Below are 21,988 nucleotides of genomic sequence, written 5' to 3' on the forward strand. Positions count from 1 at the left end.
CTAGTTTTTCACGGTTTTGACCATTCTGCCTGCCCTGAGCCTGCCTGCCGTCCTGTACCTTGTCCCACCACACTGGGTTATTGACCTCTGCCTGCCCTGACTGTGAAACTGCCTGCCGTTCTGTACCTTTTGGACTCTGACATGGATTACTGACCTCTGCCTGCCCTTGACCTGTCGTTTTGCCTGCACCCTGTTCCAGTAATTAACTTTTGTTATTTCGACACCTGCATCTGGGTCTTCCCTGAACCGTGATAATAATAGACTAAATAGCAACACAGTTCTGTATACGTGGTGATGTAATCTCAAATCCATCACCTACATCTTATGGCAGATTTACAGGAAACTTGTACATTTGTAAAGCTGATGTGAAATATATATCTTAAGCGCAGGTATTTTAACACGTGAAAACTAGCTCCCTTTCACCATACTGAAGAAAACTCCCACACTACATTTTTTTTAACATCCTGATTACAAATTTATATGACAGTATAATCGTCCAACAGTTTAGTTCCTGCAAGTGGAGCAGCTAACAGTATGGACTCATTTCTCAAATAAAACCTACGCAGCCTGAAATGAACCAAACATGCTGGCTGTACACTGACTGCATCCAAAAAGGCAAACTATTCACTGTATACTGTGGTGCACTACTTTGGTCCAGGGCCCATAGGGATTTGGTCAAAAGTAGTCCACTATATAGGGAATAAGGTGCCATTTGGGACACACACCCACTTTGTTCATTCACCATCGTCTTGATTCCTGCAGCTAAATAGAACAAAGCTAAAGTAGGGTACGGGATGTGTTGCACAATATGCTGCTTCACTACAGATAGATGGGGTTTCGGTTGAGTGCCCAAAGAAGGGTAGTTGTTCAAGTTATTTTGCATAGTTTCTGAAAGTCATGCTGTTTTGGCATGTTAATCACAGTTACAGAGATCAGTAGAAGGTAGAGAGTCATTGTGCACTGTTCTGTGAAATAATCATTTAGTTCACATCTGTTCGGGGGGGGGGGACATTTGATAATTCAAGATCTATCGATGCCAAACACATCAAAACCTATTAAAAGAGAATCCATGTGACGAGTTGTTTGCCAAAAGTGCAGGTCCCTGTGGTCTGCAGGGGTGTAGTTGTCTAAGCCATTGCCGCTGAAACACATGTAGTGTACAGCTGCAGCATGGGTTTGAATCCACCCCACTGCTGTTTCAACACACTCACTCTCCCTTATTTCCTCTTTTTCTATCTATCCTATCCAATAACATGAAAAAGTGCAGGTCCCCATATTGCCATTAGGATTATTCTCCTGTCCTAATGCTGTCCCAATGCTGTCCCAATGCTGTCCCGATGCTGTCCCGATGCTTTGTGGTATTAGAGAGACGCACCATTGGGAAATGAATAGATAATGTCAGAGGAGACCAACAGTCTGGTCTAGTCTCCAGCACACACACACACACACGCATAAGCATAAACACAACCACAAAAACAGACACACACACACACACACACAAACGTCTCCCCCCAAAAAAACACGGAATCGCAGACCAACATCAATCCATCCAGTGTCTGACCAACTGACTGAAACATCACATCATACCCCGCTCTGAAAAAAAGAATGTATTAATAAAATAAATATATTCCACCAACAGACGCTTGTATCCAAAGCAACTTACAGTACAGTGAGTCAGTGCATACTGTAGGCTACAGTACTGATACATGTTGATGAAAAATATGTTGTTTTGATTACAATTTGAGATGGGAAGGCAGACTGTTGGACGCCTCCCAAAGCACTCTAAAATGTGCTGGATGGTGATGCATAGCTGCAACATTATCACAGACCGGCTTGGTTATTAATGACTATGAGAGCTGTGTAATGGCAGTGAATGGAGGAGAGGTCGCAGTGAGGTGAGGCAGACAAGGGGGAGACAAGGGGGAGACGGGGGAATCCTAACCCTCCACCCTGCTGGTTGTTATCTCCCACACACAGCTCCACTCATGCTGCATACAGTCACACAGCAGGACCATACTGTGAGTAGGACGGACTGAGCAAAGGGCACCGCGTCACACACACACTCACACAAGCACCAACACAAACACACACACACTTGAACTCAATCAAAAACTCAAACATCTCAACGTCACCATGATAGTTCACTTAACCGGTTATCCGGTGTCCTGTCTGACTCATCGTTATAGAATCGTTGCATCTTAGAAAAGAAAGAAAGAAAACCATGAAACAATAGGCTCATCAAAGCAGATGTGAATTGGTGTCGCATGGCTGTAATATTAGCTGCTTCCTCGCCAGACAACGTTCGTTGCTAAGAACATTTTCAATTAATACATGAGCTGTAGTATCTGAGCAGCATGAATTAGCAGCATGAATTAGCAGAATTCAACAGAAGTTATTTTCGGTCGGTAAAACTAAAGCAAGGAAATTTGTTCAAAGCACTGCATCGTATTAACGTCAGTCGAACGGTCTTTGAACGATGAGGGTGGCACAGATGAACTGTATGGTGATATGGCAAATCTCTATTTCTCTCTTTCTTCCCCCTTTTTTTCTCTCTCAGATGCGGCAGGAACATTCAGGTACTGTCGTCTTATCAATAGCGATTTGTGAGGGTGTGCTATAGCATTACACAATGATGGGGTAAGATTACATCAGACAGCCGACCAGTCCTGGCCCAGATATGAAAGCATCCCTCTAGCTCAGGGATGGGCAACTTTGACCTCAACTAATCATGAGGGGCTGCAGTGGCTCACGGTCTAGGATAGAGAATGACCCATAATCGTTTGAGCAGATATATCGGGCCGATATTGGCCTTTTCTAGTCTATCGGCCCTTCTCTATCAGCTTTGCCGATAGTCCCTCTACATAGAAAAACTGCTGCTATGTTAGCCGCCGCTCACCGCCTGAGCCACGAGCACTGCACAATGCCGAGGAATGCATTGCTGGGAAAATCAGCAGCAGTAAGCTAGCTCATTCTCCAACAGAAAGGTACAGTATTGAGAAATGGATGAATTGACACAGTGACCAAAATCGAACTCCTGTTGCAAATATTAGTTGAGTTTAATTCACTAATAATAAGGCTTGTGTTGACGTGCCCGGCCCTGGACATGTATAAGCAATACGCAAGCTAGCTATCTAATCAGATTGCTATGTGACCTGTTAGAAAAGCTTACAATATCTAACCCTTTCATCTGTAGTGTTAGCTAGCTAGTTATATTAGTTCCTATGCTAGCTAGCTGTCTAGATAAACATGGTGCTAAGATGCCAACGTAGCTAGCTAACGTTACCTGGTTATCATTTTCAACATGCACCATTTTCCGGTAACGAGCCATCTGACTTGCGGTGTAACCACAGAGTTTAGCCAACGTAGCTAGCTAACGTTACCTGGTTATCATTTTCAACATGCACCATTTCCGGTAACGAGCCATCTGACTTGCGGTGTAACCACAGAGTTTCTAAACCTCTTTGGTGTAACGTTAGCTATTTACTGTTGTGCTTCTCTGATCAGCTGCAATCGTATTTGTAAATTGACAGTTGAATTAGATGATTGCCATAATAGGGAAAGAGGAAAGGGTTTTAAAATGCCTAAATAATAAGGCTCGTGCCTGCATGTTTATGAACCAAGAAAGCTGTAGATCAGCGCTCGCATATGTGTTCTCAGTTCTCAAACTGTGGGCGGATTTGAGTCATTCAGACAGAATGTGCATCGTGATAATAAAAAATAATTAAAAAAATCTTACCCTTGCCCTCCTTGTTAGATATTATGCACATTTATGGCTTAGTAGAAAATGTAATTGCCATTGAGCTAGGTAATATAGTAGTAAACAGCAGACAGCAAATTATTTGAGAGATGTGAAAGGGAGCAGAGTTACAGCCTCACTCTATCCAATAGTAACAGTAGGATCAAGTTACAACCTGCCCATTTCTTGACAGATAGCTGAACTAGCCAACTGGGTTGTTTCGAATTTTGTCCTGGCAGCTGAGTTGTTAACTTTTTCCAGATCACGGAAAATGGCAAATAATAATAGTTTCCTGCCTGTTTGGCCCTGTCCGGGGGTCTCATCGGATGGGGCCACAGTGTCTCCTTACCCCTCCTGTCTCAGCCTCCAGTATTTATGCTGCAGTAGTTTATGTGTCGGGGGGCTAGGGTCAGTGGGTTATATCTGGAGTACTTCTCCTGTCTTATCCGGTGTCCTGTGTGAATTTAAGTATGCTCTCTCTAATTCTCTCTTTCGCTCTTTCTTTCTCTCTCTCGGAAGACCTGAGCCCTAGGACCATGCCTCGGGACTACCTGGCATGAGGACTCCTTGCTGTCCCCAGTCCACCTGGCCATGCTGCTGCTCCAGTTTCAACTGTTCTGCCTGCGGCTATGGAACCCTGACCTGTTCACCGGACGTGCTACCTGTCCCAGACCTGCTGTTTTCAACTCTCTAGAGACAGCAGGAGCGGTAGAGATACTCTTAATGATCGGCTATGAAAAGCCAACTGACATTTAGTCCTGAGGTGCTGACTTGCTGCACCCTCGGCAACTTCTGTGATTATTATTATTGGACCATGCTAGTCATTTATGAACATTTGAACATCTTGGCCATGTTCTGTTATAATCTCCACCCGGCACATCCAGAAGAGGACTGGCCACCCCTCATAGCCTGGTTCCTGTCTAGGTTTCTTCCTAGGTTTTGGCCTTTCTAGGGAGTTTTTCCTAGCCACCGTGCTTCTACACCTGCATTGCTTGCTGTTTGGGGTTTTAGGCTGGGTTTCTGTACAGCACTTTGAGATATAAGCTGATGTAAGAAGGGCTATATAAATACATTTGATTTGATAAGCATCCTTGACAACAAATCATGATGTTACATTACATAAAACATTACATAAAACTGTCCTTCTTTAGACTAGTTGAGTATCTGGAGCATCAGCATTTGTGGGTTCGATTACATGCTCAAAATGGCTAGAAACAGAGACTTTCTTCTGAAACTTGTCAGTCTATTCCATGCGGGAAATTGCCAAGAAACTGAAGATCTTGTACAACGCTGTGTTCTCCCTTCACAGAACAACGCAAACTGCCTCTAACCAGAATAGAAAGAGGAGTGGGAGGCCCCACTTGCACAACTGAGCAAGAGGACAAGTACATTAGAGTGTCTAGATTGAGAAACAGACGCCTCACAAGTCCTCAACTGGCAGCTTCAATAAATAGTACCCACAAAACACCTGTCTCAACGTCAACAGTGAAGAGGTCACACCGGGATGCTGGCCTAGGCAGAGTTGCAAAGAAAAAGCCACATCTCAGACAGGCCAATAAAAATAAAATATAAGATGGGCAAAAGAACACAGATACTGGACAGAGTGTTATTGACAGACAAATCTAAGTTTGAGGTGTTTGGATCACAAAGAAGAACATTTGTGAGATGCAGAAAAAAATGAAAAGATGCTGGAGGAGTGCTTGACACCATCTGTCAAGCAATGTGATGGTTTGGGGGTGCTTTGGTGGTGGTAAAGTGGGAGATTTGTACACGGTAAGAGATATTGAAGAAGGAAGGCTTTCACTCCATTTTGCAACGCCATGCCATACCCTCTGGACGGCACTTAATTGGAGACAATTTCCACCTACAACAGGACAATGACCCAAAGCACAGCTCCAAACTATGCAAGAACGATTTAAGGAAGACGCAGTCAGCTGGTATTCTGTCTATAATAGAGTGGCCTGCACAGTCACTGGATCTCAACCTTATTGAGCTGTTCTGGGAGCAGCTTGACCATATGGTACGCAAGAAGTGCCCATCAAGCCAATCCAACTTGTGGGAGGTGCTTCAGGAAGCATGGGGTGAAATATCTTCAGATTTCCTCAACAAATTGACTAGAATACCAAAGGTCTGCAAAGCTGTAATTGCTGCAAGTGGAAGTTTGAAGGACACAATTATTATGTCAATTAAAAATCATTATTTATAACTTTGCAACCCATTTCATGTATGTTTCAAAGGAAAACAAGGAAATGTCTAAGTGACCCCAAACTTTTGAATGTTAGTGTATAAGGTTTATTAAACTTGTGAGGATCTCCATGCTCATTAGTTGGTAATTTAACATATGTGTTGCTACTTCACTCAATTCCGTTTTAAAAGGTCTCCCTTCCTAACTGCTTTACATTCACTGAGACCAACCAGAAAGGTTTCCTTGGCCAAATATTCCCAGATTTTCATAAAACAACCATACAATGCCTTGCAAAAGTATTCCTATTTTGTTGCATTACAACCATTCATTTAAATATTTTTTTTTATGTGGATTTCATGTAATGGACATACACAAAATAGTCCAAATAGGTGAAGTGAAATTCAACAAATTTCAAAAATTTCAAGAATAAATAAATAAAATGGAAAATTGGTGCAACCAATTACCTTCAGAAATTACATAATTAGGTGGACAAACAGGTGGACTTTATTTAATTGTCACATGATCTCAGTATATATACACCTGTTCTGAAAGGCCCCACAGTCTGCAACACCACTGAGCAAGGGGTACCACCAAGCAAGCGGCACCATGAAGAACAAGGAGCTCCCCAAACAGGTCAGGGACAAAGTTGTGGAGAAGTACAGATCAGGGTTGGGTTATAAAAGAATATCTGAAACTTTGAACATCCCATGGAGCGCCATTAAATCCATTATAAAAAAAATTGAAAGAATATGGCACCAAAACAAACCTGCCCTGCCAAGAGAGGGCTGCCCACCAAAACTCAGGGACCAGGCAAGGAGGGCATTAATCAGAGAGGCAACAAAGTTAACCCTGAAGGAGCTGCAAAGCTCCACAGTGGAGATTGGAGTATCAGTCCAAAGGACCACTTTAAGCCATACACTCTGCAGAACTGGGCATAAAGGAAGAGTGGCCAGAAAAAAGCCATTGCTTAAAGAAAAAAATAAGCAAACATGTTTGGTGTTCGCCAAAAGGCATGTGGGAGACTCCCTAAACATATGGAAGAAGGTACTCTGGCCAGACTAAAAATGTAGCTTTTTGGCAATCAAGGAAAATGCTATGTCTGGCGCAAACCCAACACCTCTCATCACCTCGAGAACACCATCCCCACAGTGAAGCATGGTGGTGGCAGCAGAAATGTTTGCAGTTTTTAATATGATATCTGAGTGAGAGTGACTAACACAATCAATGCCTCCCCTCCCCTGGTTTAGATTGCTGGCTAGACTTATTTACCAATCTAAAACATTTTTGCTAACATCAGCTAATTGAGTGACATAACAAGAGAAAAACTGCTGATACACAACCAAATTTTGAAATTGCACCTTGTGTATTCTACTATTCTGACTCTCAACAGTAAGTTGAGATACAGTATGTACAGTCAGGTCAATAAGTATTTGGACAGTGACACAAGTTGCATAATTTTGCCTCTGTGTGCTAACACAATGGATTTGAAAGTAAATAATCCAGATGTGTAGACTTTCATCTTTAATTTGGGGGTTTTATCAAAATGATTGTATGAATCGTGTAGGAATTACAACCATTTTTATACATAGCCCCCCAATTTTAGGGGCTTAAAATTAATTGGACAAACTAACATGATCATAAATTAAATTGTGAGTTTAATTACTTGATTGCAAATCCTTTGCAGTCAATGACTGCCTGAAGTCTGGAACCCATAGACATCACCAGATGCTGGGTTTATTCCCTGGTGATGCTCTGCCAGGCCTTTACTGAAGCTGTCTTCAGTTCCTGCTTGTTCTTGGGGCATTTTGCCAACCGTTTTGCCTTCAGCAAATTAAATACATGCTCAATTAAATTCGGGCCATTGCAGAACATTCCACTTCTTTGCCTTAAAAAGTATTGGGTTGCTTTCGCAGTATGCTTCAGGTCATTGTCCATCTGCACTGTGAAGTGCAGTTTAATGTGTTTTGAAGCATTTGGCTGAATCTGAGAAGATAATATTGCCCTAAATACTTCAAAATTCATCCTGCTGCTTTTGTCAGCAGTCACATTATCAATAAAAACAAGGGAACCAGTTCCATTGGCAGCCATACATGACCACACCATAACACTACCTCCACCATGCTTCACAGATGAGGTGGTATGCTTCAGATCATGAGCAGTTCCTTCCCTTCTCCATACTCTTCTCTTCCCCTCAATCTGGTACAAGTTGATCTTTGTCTCATCTGTCCACATGATGTTGTAACAGAACTGTACAGGCTTAGATGTTGTTTGGCTAACTAATCTGCTCTTCCTGTTTTTGAGGCTTACCAATGGTTAACATTTTGTGGTAAAATGTCTGTATTTACTCTGGTGAAGTCTTCTCTTGACTGTTGACTTTGACACAGATACGCCTACCTCCTGTAGGGTGTTCTTGATCTGGCCAACTGTTGTGAAGGGGTTTTCTTCACCAGGGAAATAATTATTCTGTCAGAATTCTTCTGTCAAGTTATTCTTCTGTCAAGTTATTTTCCGTGGTCTTCCGGGCCTTTTGGTGTTCCTGAGCTCACCAGTGTGTTCTTTCTTTTTAAGAATGTGCCAAATAGTTGATTTGGCCACACCTAATGTTTTTGCTATCTCTCTGATGGGTTTGTTTTGATTTTTCAGCCTAATGATGTCTTGCTTCACTGGCAGTGACAGCTCTTTGGACTTCATATTGAGGGTTAACAGTAACAGATTCCAAATGCAAATGCAACACTTGAAATCAACTCTAGACCATTTATCTACTTACTTGTAAATGAACTAATGAGGGAATAACACACACCTGGCCATTGAACAGCTGAGCAGACAATTGTCCAATTACTTTTGGTCCCTTAAAAAGGGGAAGACCACAAATAAAAAGTGCTGTAATGCCTACACCGTTCACCCGATAGATGCACTTTCAGCTCATATTCATTATTTAATTTCAACTCCAAAATGCTGTCGAAGACGGCTAAAATAATAACTTGGTCATGTCCAAATATTTATGGACCTGACTGTATATTTTTGACCATTCCTGCTCTAGCTAATGTGTTGTTGTTTTGTTCTGACCTGGCCTGATTGCAGCCAGGGGCCACATCCATACAAATGGCTGTGCTATTTAGTCGAGAGTGCTAACACAAAGTCCCTTATTTAGCCTTTTATCTCTTCTCATTCCGTATGCAGCAAGAGGGTGGCGCTGGCATCTCAGACCCTTTTGGGTGGATCCAATGGAAAACTCTAAGGGTAGGTATTGTGAAACTGGAACCCAACCTGTTTTCGGGCGGCTCGCCTACATGGAATGCTAATGCAGCCCACATTGATGGTCTCTTCAAAGACTTGGTTCTGCCAAGGGGCCTGGGACACCAAGTAGCAGCAAGCAGTGAGACAATCGCTACACAAACACAGAAGCACAGACCCGTAGGTTGACAACCTCACGACACAAACGCGCCATATAGTACAGCATAGGCCCATAGCACAGTGCTGGCTCATAGCTAGGGACAGCAAGTAGCAGCCAGCAGAGAGACAAGCATTTCACAAACGCACCAGCAAGCAGTACAGCACAGCACAGTACATGCCTTCAGCACAGGCCTCCAGCACAGGCCTTCAGCACTGGGACACCAGCCACAGGGCAAGAGCTGGATGGGTGGTTTAATTTATGGTTACACTGTTCGAAGGGAAAGAGGGAAGGAAAGAGTCAGAGCTCAAGTTTTTGTTGTCTTCTCCGCCTTAGTCATTACCTCTCGCTCTGGCCCTTGTCTTCTTTCGCTCACTCATTCACTCACTTGCTCTCTCTCTCTCTCTCTCTCTCTCTTTTTCTCTCTCTCTCTCACTTAGTCTCTCTGTTTATTCTCAGCCAAGCTCTTGTACACCATCACCATCAGAACTCATTTAAAGGAACAACAGTGAATTCTAAATGAGTGTTAAATCAATAACGACCCCGGTGTTGGCCGTGAGTTATGTCATTAAAAATGACAGTAGTAAATAATAGTCTGTAGTACACAATGTGATCCCGACCTTCTTCGGATCGATTCCACTGAGCACAGCAGCAACTTCACATTGAAGAACAATCTGATTGAATGTTGAAAGTTTTCAGAATAACACGGTGTATAAACATGTCTCCAAATGATCCAAACCTTTCCAAACAATGGACATGATAAAAATATGACTGGATATTTATGTAGGTAATTGTGTTAAGATGGGGAATCTAATAACATACAAGCCCGGCTTGAGATGGAGGGGGCACTTTGCCATGGTAGAACAACAAACAAGGTATATTGAATAATGGGGATAATAATGGGGGATGTGCTTGTCTGTTGCAATGCAATCAATACAAAAGTGCAAACCCTGCCCACCTGGCACTCCAGGCCTGCTGTGACGAGTGCGCTGAGAGTCGGGAAGCAAGTTCAGGGAGTGAGTGTTTTAATAAACAAAAGGAACACAAAACACACGAACAAAGCACTGACATGAAAACAGAGTCAATAACAGCTGAGGAAAGAACCAAGGGGAGTGACAGATATAGGGAAGATAATCAAGGAGGTGATGGAGTCCAGGTGAGTGTCATGTGCGCGAGACGATGGTGACAGGTGTGCGGGATAATCAGCAGCCTGATGACCTAGAGGCCAGAGAGGGAGTATACGTGACGCCATCCTAAAGAAAACGTTGACAGTATCTGACAGATTTTGAATAGCATTTAAACCCAGGTCTGTTTGCTAGCTGTGGCCCATCTCTCTGCATGAGAGTGAGCTGTGTTAGTGCTAAGCTTCCCATCCTTGCCAGGGATAACGGGATTTCTGGGTTTTAAATGCACTTCACTCCATCCGGAGCCAGTCGGAAGGTAAACTATTGATCCACAAACGATTTACCTGTCCGATCTAAGAGAAGGAAAACAGGACACTCTAAATGTATAATGAAGCTTCCTTTAAGAGCACTACTCTGTCCATCCGTAGTCTGTATTCCCTCTAAGCTCCATTCTGGAGGTCTTTATCTCTCACTCCCTCTCTCACTCACTCCCCCCCCCTCTCTCTCGCTCTCTCTCTCTCACACACACACACCTTTCCTCCCTGGCTACTAGCTGGCCCTAGTATTAGCCTTCCAACTGCAGCCTCTAACTCACAGACCCTCCCCTAGTAAAAGCAAGAGGTCACACAACAATAGAGCTTGTATACATACACTATATGACCAAAAGTATGTGGACATCCCTTGAAATTAAGTGCTGCTATTGTGAAGTAGAAACGTCTAGGAGCAACAGCTGCTAAGTGGTAGGCCCTGCAAGCTCACAGAGTGGGACTACTGAGTGCTGAAGTGCGTAGCGCGTAAAAAGTTGTCTGTCCTAGGTTGCAACATTCACGACCGAGTTCCAAACTGCCTCTGGAAGCAACGCCAGCACAATAACTGTTTCGTCGGGAGCTTCATGAAATGGGTTTCCATGGCCGAGCAGCCGCACACAAGCCTAAGATCACCATGCGCAATGCCAAGCGTCGGCTGCAGCGCTGTAAAGTTTACCACCACTGGACGGTGAGCTGTACACGCTCCACCATCCTGCAGTCTGACGGGCAAATCTGGGTTTGACGGATTGCCAGGAGAACGCCACCTGCCCCAATGCATAATGCCAACTGTAAAGTTTGATGAGGAGGAATAATGGCCTGGGGCTGTTTTTCATGTTTCGGGTTAGGCCCCTTCATTCTATTGTAGGGTAATCTTAACGCTACAGCATACAATGACATTCTAGACAATGCTGTGCTTACAACTTTGTGGCAACAGTTTGGGGAAGGCCCTTTCCTGCTTCAGCACGACAATGCCAATGTACACAAAGCGAGGTCCATACAGAAATGGCCTGCACAGAGCCCTGCCCTCAACCCGATCGAACACCGTTGGGATGAATTGGAACGCCGACAGCAAGCCAGGCCTAATGGCCCAACATCATGGCAAAATTTATTTGACACCCCTGCTCTAGTTAATATGCAGTAGGGCCGGCCTGTCGTCTGTCTTCCGTCACCCAGACGCAGGGTGAAAAAACCTATATCATTACCATAAAGCCTTTTGTCCTTGGCTGGTGTTACGAAAACTGGTTGGCCAGACTACGAATATGCCTACTCTTCAACAAACACAGATTCAAGATTCAAACAAAAGCAAGTTGTCCCGCAAGGCCAAGACGGTACAGTCCAGCCTCAATGCTTTGCAATCTGCCACTGCCTCGCCGCTCACTCACACCTGTGAGCATTCATCACTTATCCTTACAGGCACAGCTCGTTCCTATCACTGGTCTTGGACAATTTGCACAACCGAAAATGACTAAAAACACATAGGTAGGCTAGATGATAAAAATGGATAAAAACTGTAACATCTTGTGTTTCACAGAATCGTGGCTGAATGATGACATGGATATTCAGCTAGCAGGATATACGCTGCACCGGCTGGATAGAACAGCACAGTAAGACGAGGGGGGGGCGGTCTGTGCATAGTTGTAAACAACAGCTGTGTTTACAAATCTAAGGAAGTCTCTAGAATTTTTCTCACCTGAAGTAAAGTATCTTATAATAAACTGGAGACCACACATTCTGCCAAGAGAGTTTTCATCTATACTTTTCATGGCTGTTTATTTACCACCACAGATGGATGCTGGCACTAAGACCGCAGTCAGTCTGCTGTATAAGGAAATGAGCAAACAGGAAACTGCTCACCCAGAGGCGGCGCTCCTCGTGGCCGGAGACTTTAATGCAGAAAAACTGAAATCAGTTTTACCTAATCTCTATCAACATGTTAAATGTGCAACCAGATTACCTGTACTCCACACACAGAGATGCGTACAAAGCTCTCCCTCGCCCTCCATTTGGTAAATATGACCACAATTCTATCCTCCTGATACCTGCTTACAAGCAAAAATTCAAGCAGGAAGCACCAGTGACCCGGTCTATTAAAAGTGGTCAGATGAAGCAGATGGTAAACTACAGGACTGTTTTGCTATCACAGACTGGAACATGTTCAGGGATTCTTCCGATTGTATTGAGGAGTACACCACATCACTAACTGGCTTTATCAATACGTGCATCGAGGACGTCGTCCCCCAGTGACTGTACGTACATACCCCAACCAGAAGCCATGGATTACAGGCAACATTCGCACTGAGCTAAAGGGTAGAGCTGCCGCTTTCAAGGTGTGGGACACTAACCCGGAAGCTGATAAGAAATCCTGCTTTGTCCTCCAATGAACCATCAAACATGCAAAGCGCCAATACAGGGATAATATTGAATCGTACTACACTGGCTCCAACGCTAGTCTTATGTGGCAGGGCTTGCAAACTATTACAGACTACAAAGGGAAGCACAGCAGCGAGCTGCCCAGTGACATGAGCCTATCAGACGAGCTAAATCACTTCTATGCTCGCTTCGGGGCAAGCAATGAGAGCATCAGCATGAGCATCAGCTGTTCCGGACGACTGTGAACATGTCCCTGATTGAGTCTGTAATACCAACATTTCTCAAGCAAACCACCATAGTCCCTGTGCCCAAGTACACTAAGGCAACCTGCCTAAATGACTACAGACCCGTAGCACTCACGTCCGTAGCCATGAAGTGCTTATCAACACCATTATCCCAGAAACTATATACCCACTTCAATTTGTATATCGCCCAAACAGATCCACAGATGATGCAATCTCAAATGCACTCCACACTGCCCTTTCCCACCTAGACAAAAGGAACACCTACGTGAGAATGATATTCATTGACTACAGCTCAGCGTTCAACACCATAGCACCCTCAAAGCTCATCACTAAGCTAAGGATCCTGGGACTAAGCACCTCCCTCTGCAACTGGATCCTGGACTTCCTGACGGGCCGCCCCCAGGTGGTGAGGGTAGCTAGCAACACATCTGCCACGCTGATCCTCAACACTGGAGCCTCTCAGGGGTGCGTGCTCAGTCCCCTCCTGTACTCCCTGTCCACCCATGACTGTGTGGCCAGGCACGACTCCAACACCATCATTAATTTTGCAGACGACACAACAGTGGTAGGCCTGATCACCGACAACGACGAGCCAGCGTATAGGGAGGAGGTCAGAGACCTGGCCGAGTGGTGCCAGAATAACAACCTATCCCTCAACGTAACCAAGACTAAGGAGATGATTATGGATTGCAGGAAAAGGAGGACCGAGCACGCCCCCATTCTCATCGACGGGGCTGTAGTGGAGCAGTTTGGAGCTTCAAGTTCCTTGGTGTCCACATCAACAACAAACTAGAATAGTCCAAACACACCAAGACAGTCGTGAAGAGGGCACAACAAAGCCTACTCTCCCTCAGGAAACAAAAAAGATTTGGCATGGGTCCTCACATCCTCAAAAGGTTCTACAGCCGCAACATCGAGAGCGTCCTGACTGGTTGCATCACTTCCTAGTACGGCACCTGCTCGGCATCCGACCACAAGGCACTACTGAAGGTAGTGCGTACAGCCCAGTACATCACTGGGGCTAAGCTGCCTGCCTTCCAGGACCTCTACATCAGGCGGTGTAAAAACTGGCAAAGACCCCAGCGGTACTGGCAAGCAGTACTGGAGCGCCAAGTCCGGGACCAAAAGGCTTCTCAACAGCTTTAACCCCTAAGCCAATTAGCCCGACTAACCGGTGCCCCCGCACATTGGCTACCCGGACTGTCTGCATTGTGTCCCGCTACCCACCACCCACCAACCCCTCTTTAACACTACTGCTACTCTCTGTTTATCATATATGCATAGTCACTTTAACCATATCTACATGTACATACTACCCTAATCAGCCTGACTAACCGGTGCCTGTATATAGCCTCGCTACTGTTATTTTTCACTGTCTTTTTACTGTTGTTTTTTTATTTCTTTACTTATCTATTGTTCACCTAATACTTTTTTTTAAATTGCGCTGTTGGTTAGTAAGCATTTCACTGTAAGGTCTCTGTTGTACTCGGCGCACGTGACATACACTTTGATTTGTTTTAACTAAGACGCAGTCCATGCAAAAACCAGATATCTCTAGATTAAACGGACTTATTTTTATTCATTTAATTACTTAGTATTTTAATGGGCGTATCTCTGTTCCATCTCCGAATAAGAGAATAGAAAGCACTGTTGAATATGCATGTGTACATGATAATGAGGACAGATTGGTAAAGAGGGATTAGGGTTTATCTAAATAGGCTAGAACATTACAGGAACACATCAGGGCCTGTATTCGCAAAGCCTTTCAGAGTAGGATCACACACCAGGAGCCATTCTAAGCTCGAAAACAATGTCAAATATTGGCTCTGGTGTCGGGTGGGTGGCTGGATCAATTATCATACCTCAACAGCAGAGATGAGGTATCCCACTGGGCAAAAACTGATGTCTGTCTGTGCCCAGTGGGATGTGACTAGTGTTTGAATAGAGAAGGCAATACCAAAGAGAAGAATTTGTCCATCCCAAACTTACAAACCACTAATTAGCTGAGGAATCTAGATTGGAGTGTGAAAAAAGTAATCGCTCATATTTCTGCCTAGGTTGGTTAGCCGCATAATATTTCGACCAGGAATCAACATTCAACAGATCTGCTTGTGTTAATAAAATTTTTGTTACACTGTGACTGCCAATATATGAGAACATAAACAATTTGAGGTCCACTACTCATCAGGATTTATGTAACTCTTTGTGAATTTTGTGCATTTTGATATACATATCCTAAATGTGCATTTTCCAACTATATTCTGTTTTGACAATGTATTGAATTAAATCTAGGCCTGTGATATCCAGCTAAACAGATGGTTCCAGTCTCCCCAGTGAGGATACAACCCACACAGCGAGTGTAATGCAACGTGATCTTTCTGCTCCGTCAAATGCTAAGCTAATACACAAGGGTAAACTGCACTTTAACACTTTAAGCACGATGTTAATTAACATGTCCATATTATCCACATTAGGAGACTTAAACTTGACCAACTAATTAGACCAACAAAAAAAAGCTTGACCCTGTTTACTTTATCAGAGTAGTCACTTTTCCTTCTTATAATTGTTATGGAGCATAACCTCTTTAACATCGGGCTATAGTGACCAAAATATAATGAGCTATTTGTAGAACAGAATTGGTATTTAAATTGTCAGGGAAGGATATTGAAAATAGTCGAGCCAAGCCTGTATATATACATACAGTTGGGAAAAAAGTATTTAGTCAGCCACCAATTGTGCAAGTTCTCCCACTTAAAAAGATGAGAGAGGCCTGTAATTTTCATCATAGGTAGACTTCAACTATGACAGATAAAATGAGGGAAAAAAATCCAGAAAATCACATTGTAGGATTTTCTATGAATTTATTTGCAAATTATGGTGGAAAATAAGTATTTGGTCACCTACAAACAAGCAAGATTTCTGGCTCTCACAGACCTGTAACTTCTTCTTTAAGAGGCTCCTCTGTCCTCCCCTCGTTACCTGTATTAATGGCACCTGTTTGAACTTGTTATCAGTATAAAAGACACCTGTCCACAACCTCAAACAGCCACACTCCAAACTCCACTATGGCCAAGACCAAAGAGCTGTCAAAGGACACCAGAAACAAAATTGTAGACCTGCACCAGGCTGGGAAGACTGAATCTGCAATAGGTAAGCAGCTTGGTTTTTTAGAAATCAACTGTGGGAGCAATTATTAGGAAATGGAAGACATACAAGACCACTGATAATCTCCCTCGATCTGGGGCTACACGCAAGATCAAAATGATCACAAGAACGGGAGCAAAAATCCCAGAACCACACGGGGGGACCTAGTGAATGACCTGCAGAGAGCTGGGACCAAAGTAACAAAGCCGACCATCAGTAACACACTACGCCGCCAGGGACTCAAATCATGCAGTGCCAGACATTTCCCCCTGCTTAAGCCAGTACATGTCCAGGCCCGTCTGAAGTTTGCTAGAGAGCATTTGGATGATCCAGAAGAAGATTGGGAGAATGTCATATGGTCAGAAGAAACCAAAATATAACTTTTTGGTAAAAACTCAACTCGTCGTGTTTGGAGGACAAAGAATGCTGAGTTGCATCCAAAGAACACCATACATACTGTGAAGCATGGGGGTGGAAACATCATGCTTTGGGGCTGTTTTTCTGAAAAGGGACCAGGACGACTGATCCGTGTAAAGTAAAGAAAGAATGGGGCCATGTATCGTGAGATTTTGAGTGAAAACCTCCTTCCATCAGCAAGGGCATTGAAGATGGCTGGGTCTTTCAGCATGATAATGATCCCAAACACACCGCCCGGGCAAAGAAGGAGTGGCTTCGTAAGAAGCATTTCAAGGTCCTGGAGTGGCCTAGCCAGTCTCCAGATCTCAACCCCATAAAAAAACCTTTGGAGGGAGTTGAAAGTCCGTGTTGCCCAGCAACAGCCCCAAAACATCACTGCTCTAGAGGAGATCTGCATGGAGGAATGGGCCAAAATACCAGCAACAGTGTGTGAAAACCTTGTGAAGACTTACAGAAAACGTTTGACCTCTGTCATTGCCAACAAAGTGTATATAACAAAGTATTGAGATAAATTTTTATTATTGACCAAATACTTATTTTCCACCATAATTTGCAAATAAATTCATTAAAAATCCTACAATGTGATTTTCTGGATTTTTTTTTCTCATTTGTCTGTCATAGTTGAAGTGTACCTATGATGAAAATTACAGGCCTCTCTCATCTTTTTAAGTGGGAGAACTTGCACAATTGGTGGCTGACTAAATACTTTTTTGCCACACTATATATATATATATATATATATATATATATGTACGTGTGTGTGTGTGTGAGTGAGTGAGTGAGTGAGTGAGTGAGTGAGTGAGTGAGTGACCATATATACACCTTACACACACTAATTAATAAACACATCTACCAAAAAAAAGAGGCCAAAATCCTTGCTTGCTTTATTGACTTTAAAAAATATTCTATTTAGCATGAAGGGCTATTCTATAAAATTCTCCAAAGTGGGTTTGGTGGTAAGGTGTATGATTTAATAAAATGTATGCACACAGAAAACAAATGTGCAATAAAAATCTAAAAACAAAAACCAGAATTATTTTCACAATGTTGAGGTGTGAAACAAGGCTGCAGTTTGTGTCCAAATCTTTTCAACATTTCTATCAATGAATTAGCAGACATGTTGGACCATTCTCCAGTCCCAGCAGGTAAAATACCTGCTATATGCTGATGATTTGGTACTTCTGTCACCAACCAAAGAATGTCTTCAACAGAACCTTAACATTCTATAGCAATATTGCCATAATTGGACCCTGGCAGTAAATTTAAAAAAAACAACGAAAATCACAATTTCCCCCCCAAAAAACACTCATATAAATTCACCCTGAACAACACCATAATTGAACACACACAAAATGACTCATACCTTGGTCTGACCATATCTGCATCGGGAAACTCGTATGGCAGTGAATGCACTCAAAGAAAAAGCCTGCAGAGCATTGTACGCAATAAAAGGGAAATTATTCAAAATAAACATCCAAATTAGAATTTGGAACAAGAATTTGACAGTTTAATCGTACCAATAGCTCTTTATGGAAGTGAGGTTTGGGGGCCACTCAATAAACTGGACTTTTAAATGTGGGACAAACATCCAATTGAATTCTGTCGAAACATTATACAAGTCCAAAGAAATACACCAACTAATGCATGTAGGACATTAACTAATGCATGTAGGTCTTCAAAATAAATATTTCCAATAAACAAAATCATGAACCAATCAATGAACCAATATTTACAACATTGGAAAAACAAAACAAAATCCAAAAGCCGACTAAATTGCTATCTGGCCATAAACAGAGAATATGAATTGGCTGATGATCTCTACTCTGTCAGAGATACGAAGCAGAGACAGATCCTTACCAAGTACAGACCGAGTGACCACCAATTGGCAATAGAAACTGGTAGACATAAAAAGACATGGCTACCCAAAGAGGAGTGTGTATGTGGTCACTGTACGATAGGGGAGGTAGAAACAGAAATGCACTTTCTCCTTTACTGTGATAAATATTTCTCACCAAAAGATTCATTATTCACAGAAATGACTACATTTATTCCAAATTTAATTTATTAATCCCAGAGGAAAAACTAAAAATACTCATGGGTGAAGGAGCAATGGCTCTTCTTGCAGCCAAATATGTGTTTGCCTGCCATAGCCTGAGGGATACTGGATAATAACATGTGCATAGTAAATACTAACTTACTTATTATTAGTATTATTGTTATTACTATTATTATTGTTGTGATTATCATTCCAAATAGTAGTGGAATGGGTAGTAGGGTGATGGTAATGATAGCAGTTTAATGATGATGGTGGTGGTAGTAGTAGTAGTAATGATGATGGTAGTTGTAGTACTGATGTAATGGTGAAGATGACATTTAGTTATAAGATAGTTATAGTTTCATTTTCCATGTTTAGCTTTTTATATTTATTACATTTCTACTATTGACTGAGAGAGAGACAGAGACACAGGGAGAGACACGCAGAGAGAGACACGCAGAGAAAGAGACAGAGACACAGGGAGAGACACGCAGAGAGAGAGACAGAGACACAGAGAGAGACACGCAGAGAGAGAGACAGAGACACAGAGAGAGACACGCAGAGAGAGAGACAGAGACACAGGGAGAGACACGCAGAGAGAGAGACAGAGACACAGAGAGAGACACGCAGAGAGAGAGACAGAGACACAGAGAGAGACACGCAGAGAGAGAGACAGAGACACAGAGAGAGACACGCAGAGAGAGAGACAGAGACACAGGGAGAGACACGCAGAGAGAGACACGCAGAGAGAGAGACAGAGACACAGAGAGAGACACGCAGAGAGAGAGACAGAGACACAGAGAGAGACATGCAGAGAGAGAGAGAGACACGCAGAGAGAGAGAGACGCAGTGAGACGCAGAGAGAGACACGCAGAGAGAGAGACAGAGACACAGAGAGAGACACGCAGAGAGAGAGACAGAGACACAGAGAGAGACACGCAGAGAGAGAGACAGAGACACAGAGAGAGACATGCAGAGAGAGAGAGAGAGAGACACGCAGAGAGAGAGAGACGCAGTGAGACGCAGAGAGAGACACGCAGAGAGAGAGACAGAGACACAGAGAGAGACACGCAGAGAGAGAGACAGAGACACAGAGAGAGACATGCAGAGAGAGAGAGACGCAGTGAGACGCAGAGAGACACGTAGAGAGAGAGAGACACGCAGAGAGAGACATGCAGAGAGAGAGACATGCAAAGAGAGAGACACGCAGAGAGAGAGAGACGCAGCGAGAGAGACACGCACAGAGAGACAGCGACCCTGTGTGATCTACTTCTCCCCAAAGATGTACTTTGTATTGTAAAAGCTAAAAATATCTCCATAGGAAGTCAAGAGACGAATCAGAGAGGTTCAATCCTCTGTCAAATTTAACCCAGTTACAAACCCAAATATAAAGTACTGTACAACAGTCCAAGTCTGATGATGTTTGCATGAAGATGTTATGGAAAGCAATGCTTTGGGATAGTTTGAATGGACCATAGAGTCATCACCTATAACATGATTTCATCACTACTTCTATATGATGCGTTCCAAATTCCCTATAAGAAAATCGCTATGGCCCTTGGTCAAAAGTAGTGTACTATAAAGGAAACAGGGTGACATTTGGGAATGTGTCCTATGAGTGATATAAGCCTACTAGACAAACACATTTCTCAGTTACAATCAACACCTCTACCCTCTCAGAAAAAAAGGTACTAACTAGAACCTAAAACAGGGGTACCCTTTGAAGAAGCATTTTTGTTTCCAGGTAGAACCCTTTTGTTTCCAGGTAGAACCCTTTTGTTTCCAAATAGAACCCTTTTGGGTTCCATGTAAAAACTCTTTGCACAAAGTGTTCTACACGGAACCCAAAATAGTTTTACCCGGAACCAAAACGGGTTCTACATGGAACCAAAAATGGTTCTCCTATGAGGACAGCCGAAGAACCCTTTTGGAACCCTTTTTTAAAATGTTTTAAAGTGTACCAATACATTCAGCCAATACAGCACCAGACATATCTGACATTTACCAATGTCATCTTATTACCCTACGGAAGCGACAATGGAGGCAGATATGGAGTCAATTTCCCAAAGGTCCTCTTTGTCTAATGGAACATTATCTTAATGAAAGGCGGCAATCTGATTTAGAATGAGACGTCTCGTTGGCAGACAGACAACTTGAAGGGACTAACTCTATATGACTGAGGAAGTCTCAGCACTTTATCAGCAAACAGAATCACACTGATGAGGACTGGGGAACGCGCACACACACACACACACACATACACACACACACACACACACACACACACACACATACACATACACACACACGCACGCACATTTTACAAGCTTCAATGCCAAAAAGACACATGACATACAATTACATGACATTGTAACAAATCATCCTCAGGCCTTCTCATTGTGATGCATTATTCCATTATAAAGCCTTTTCAAACAAAAAAATTATTTAACAAGTAAATGACAAATATCACTTTCAAAACCGCCTTGTTATATTGAGAACGAAGAATATAAATTGCAATGGGACTTTGATATCGTAAAAACAGCTGATCGACTTTCCTGACTGACTTTTATGTCCCACTCCTCTGCAGGGCTATGTTACCTATCATAGTCCCACTCCTCTGCAGGGCTATGTTACCTATCATAGTCCCACTCCTCTGCAGGGCTATGTTACCTATCATAGTCCCACTCCTCTGCAGGGCTATGTTACCTATCATAGTCCCACTCCTCTGCAGGGCTATGTTACCTATCATAGTCCCACTCTGCAGGGCTATGTTACCTATCATAGTCCCACTCCTCTGCAGGGCTATGTTACCTATCATAGTCCCACTCCTCTGCATGGCTATGTTACCTATCATAGTCCCACTCCTCTGCAGGGCAATGTTACCTATCATAGTCCCACTCCTCTGCAGGGCTATGTTACCTATCGTAGTCCCACTCCTCTGCAGGGCTATGTTACCTATCATAGTCCCACTCCTCTGCAGGGTTACATTACCTATCATAGTCCCACTCTGCAGGGCTATATCACCTATCATAG

General features: G+C 43.2%; 1 protein-coding gene across 3 annotated transcripts in view; it reads right to left on the reverse strand.

Annotated features, from left to right (window-relative positions):
* Positions 1-21,988, reverse strand: part of LOC109889651 (contactin-1a) — a 135,607-nt gene that overhangs the window by 85,385 nt on the left and 28,234 nt on the right. Inside the window, exon 1 of one of the 3 annotated variants that reach the window (XM_031823152.1) lies at positions 3,737-3,874. The exons of 1 other annotated variant lie outside the window; for it this stretch is intronic. In XM_031823152.1, the coding sequence (XP_031679012.1) occupies positions 3,737-3,767 (31 nt within the window). In that variant the 5' untranslated portion in view covers positions 3,768-3,874. Of the gene's footprint in view, positions 1-3,283; positions 3,385-3,736; positions 3,875-21,988 lie in introns of those variants that run through there. One more of the 3 variants, XM_031823154.1, reaches the window with a different exon arrangement.

Source organism: Oncorhynchus kisutch, linkage group LG4 (assembly GCF_002021735.2).
Source record: "Oncorhynchus kisutch isolate 150728-3 linkage group LG4, Okis_V2, whole genome shotgun sequence".
Classification (NCBI taxonomy): Eukaryota; Metazoa; Chordata; class Actinopteri; order Salmoniformes; family Salmonidae; genus Oncorhynchus; species Oncorhynchus kisutch.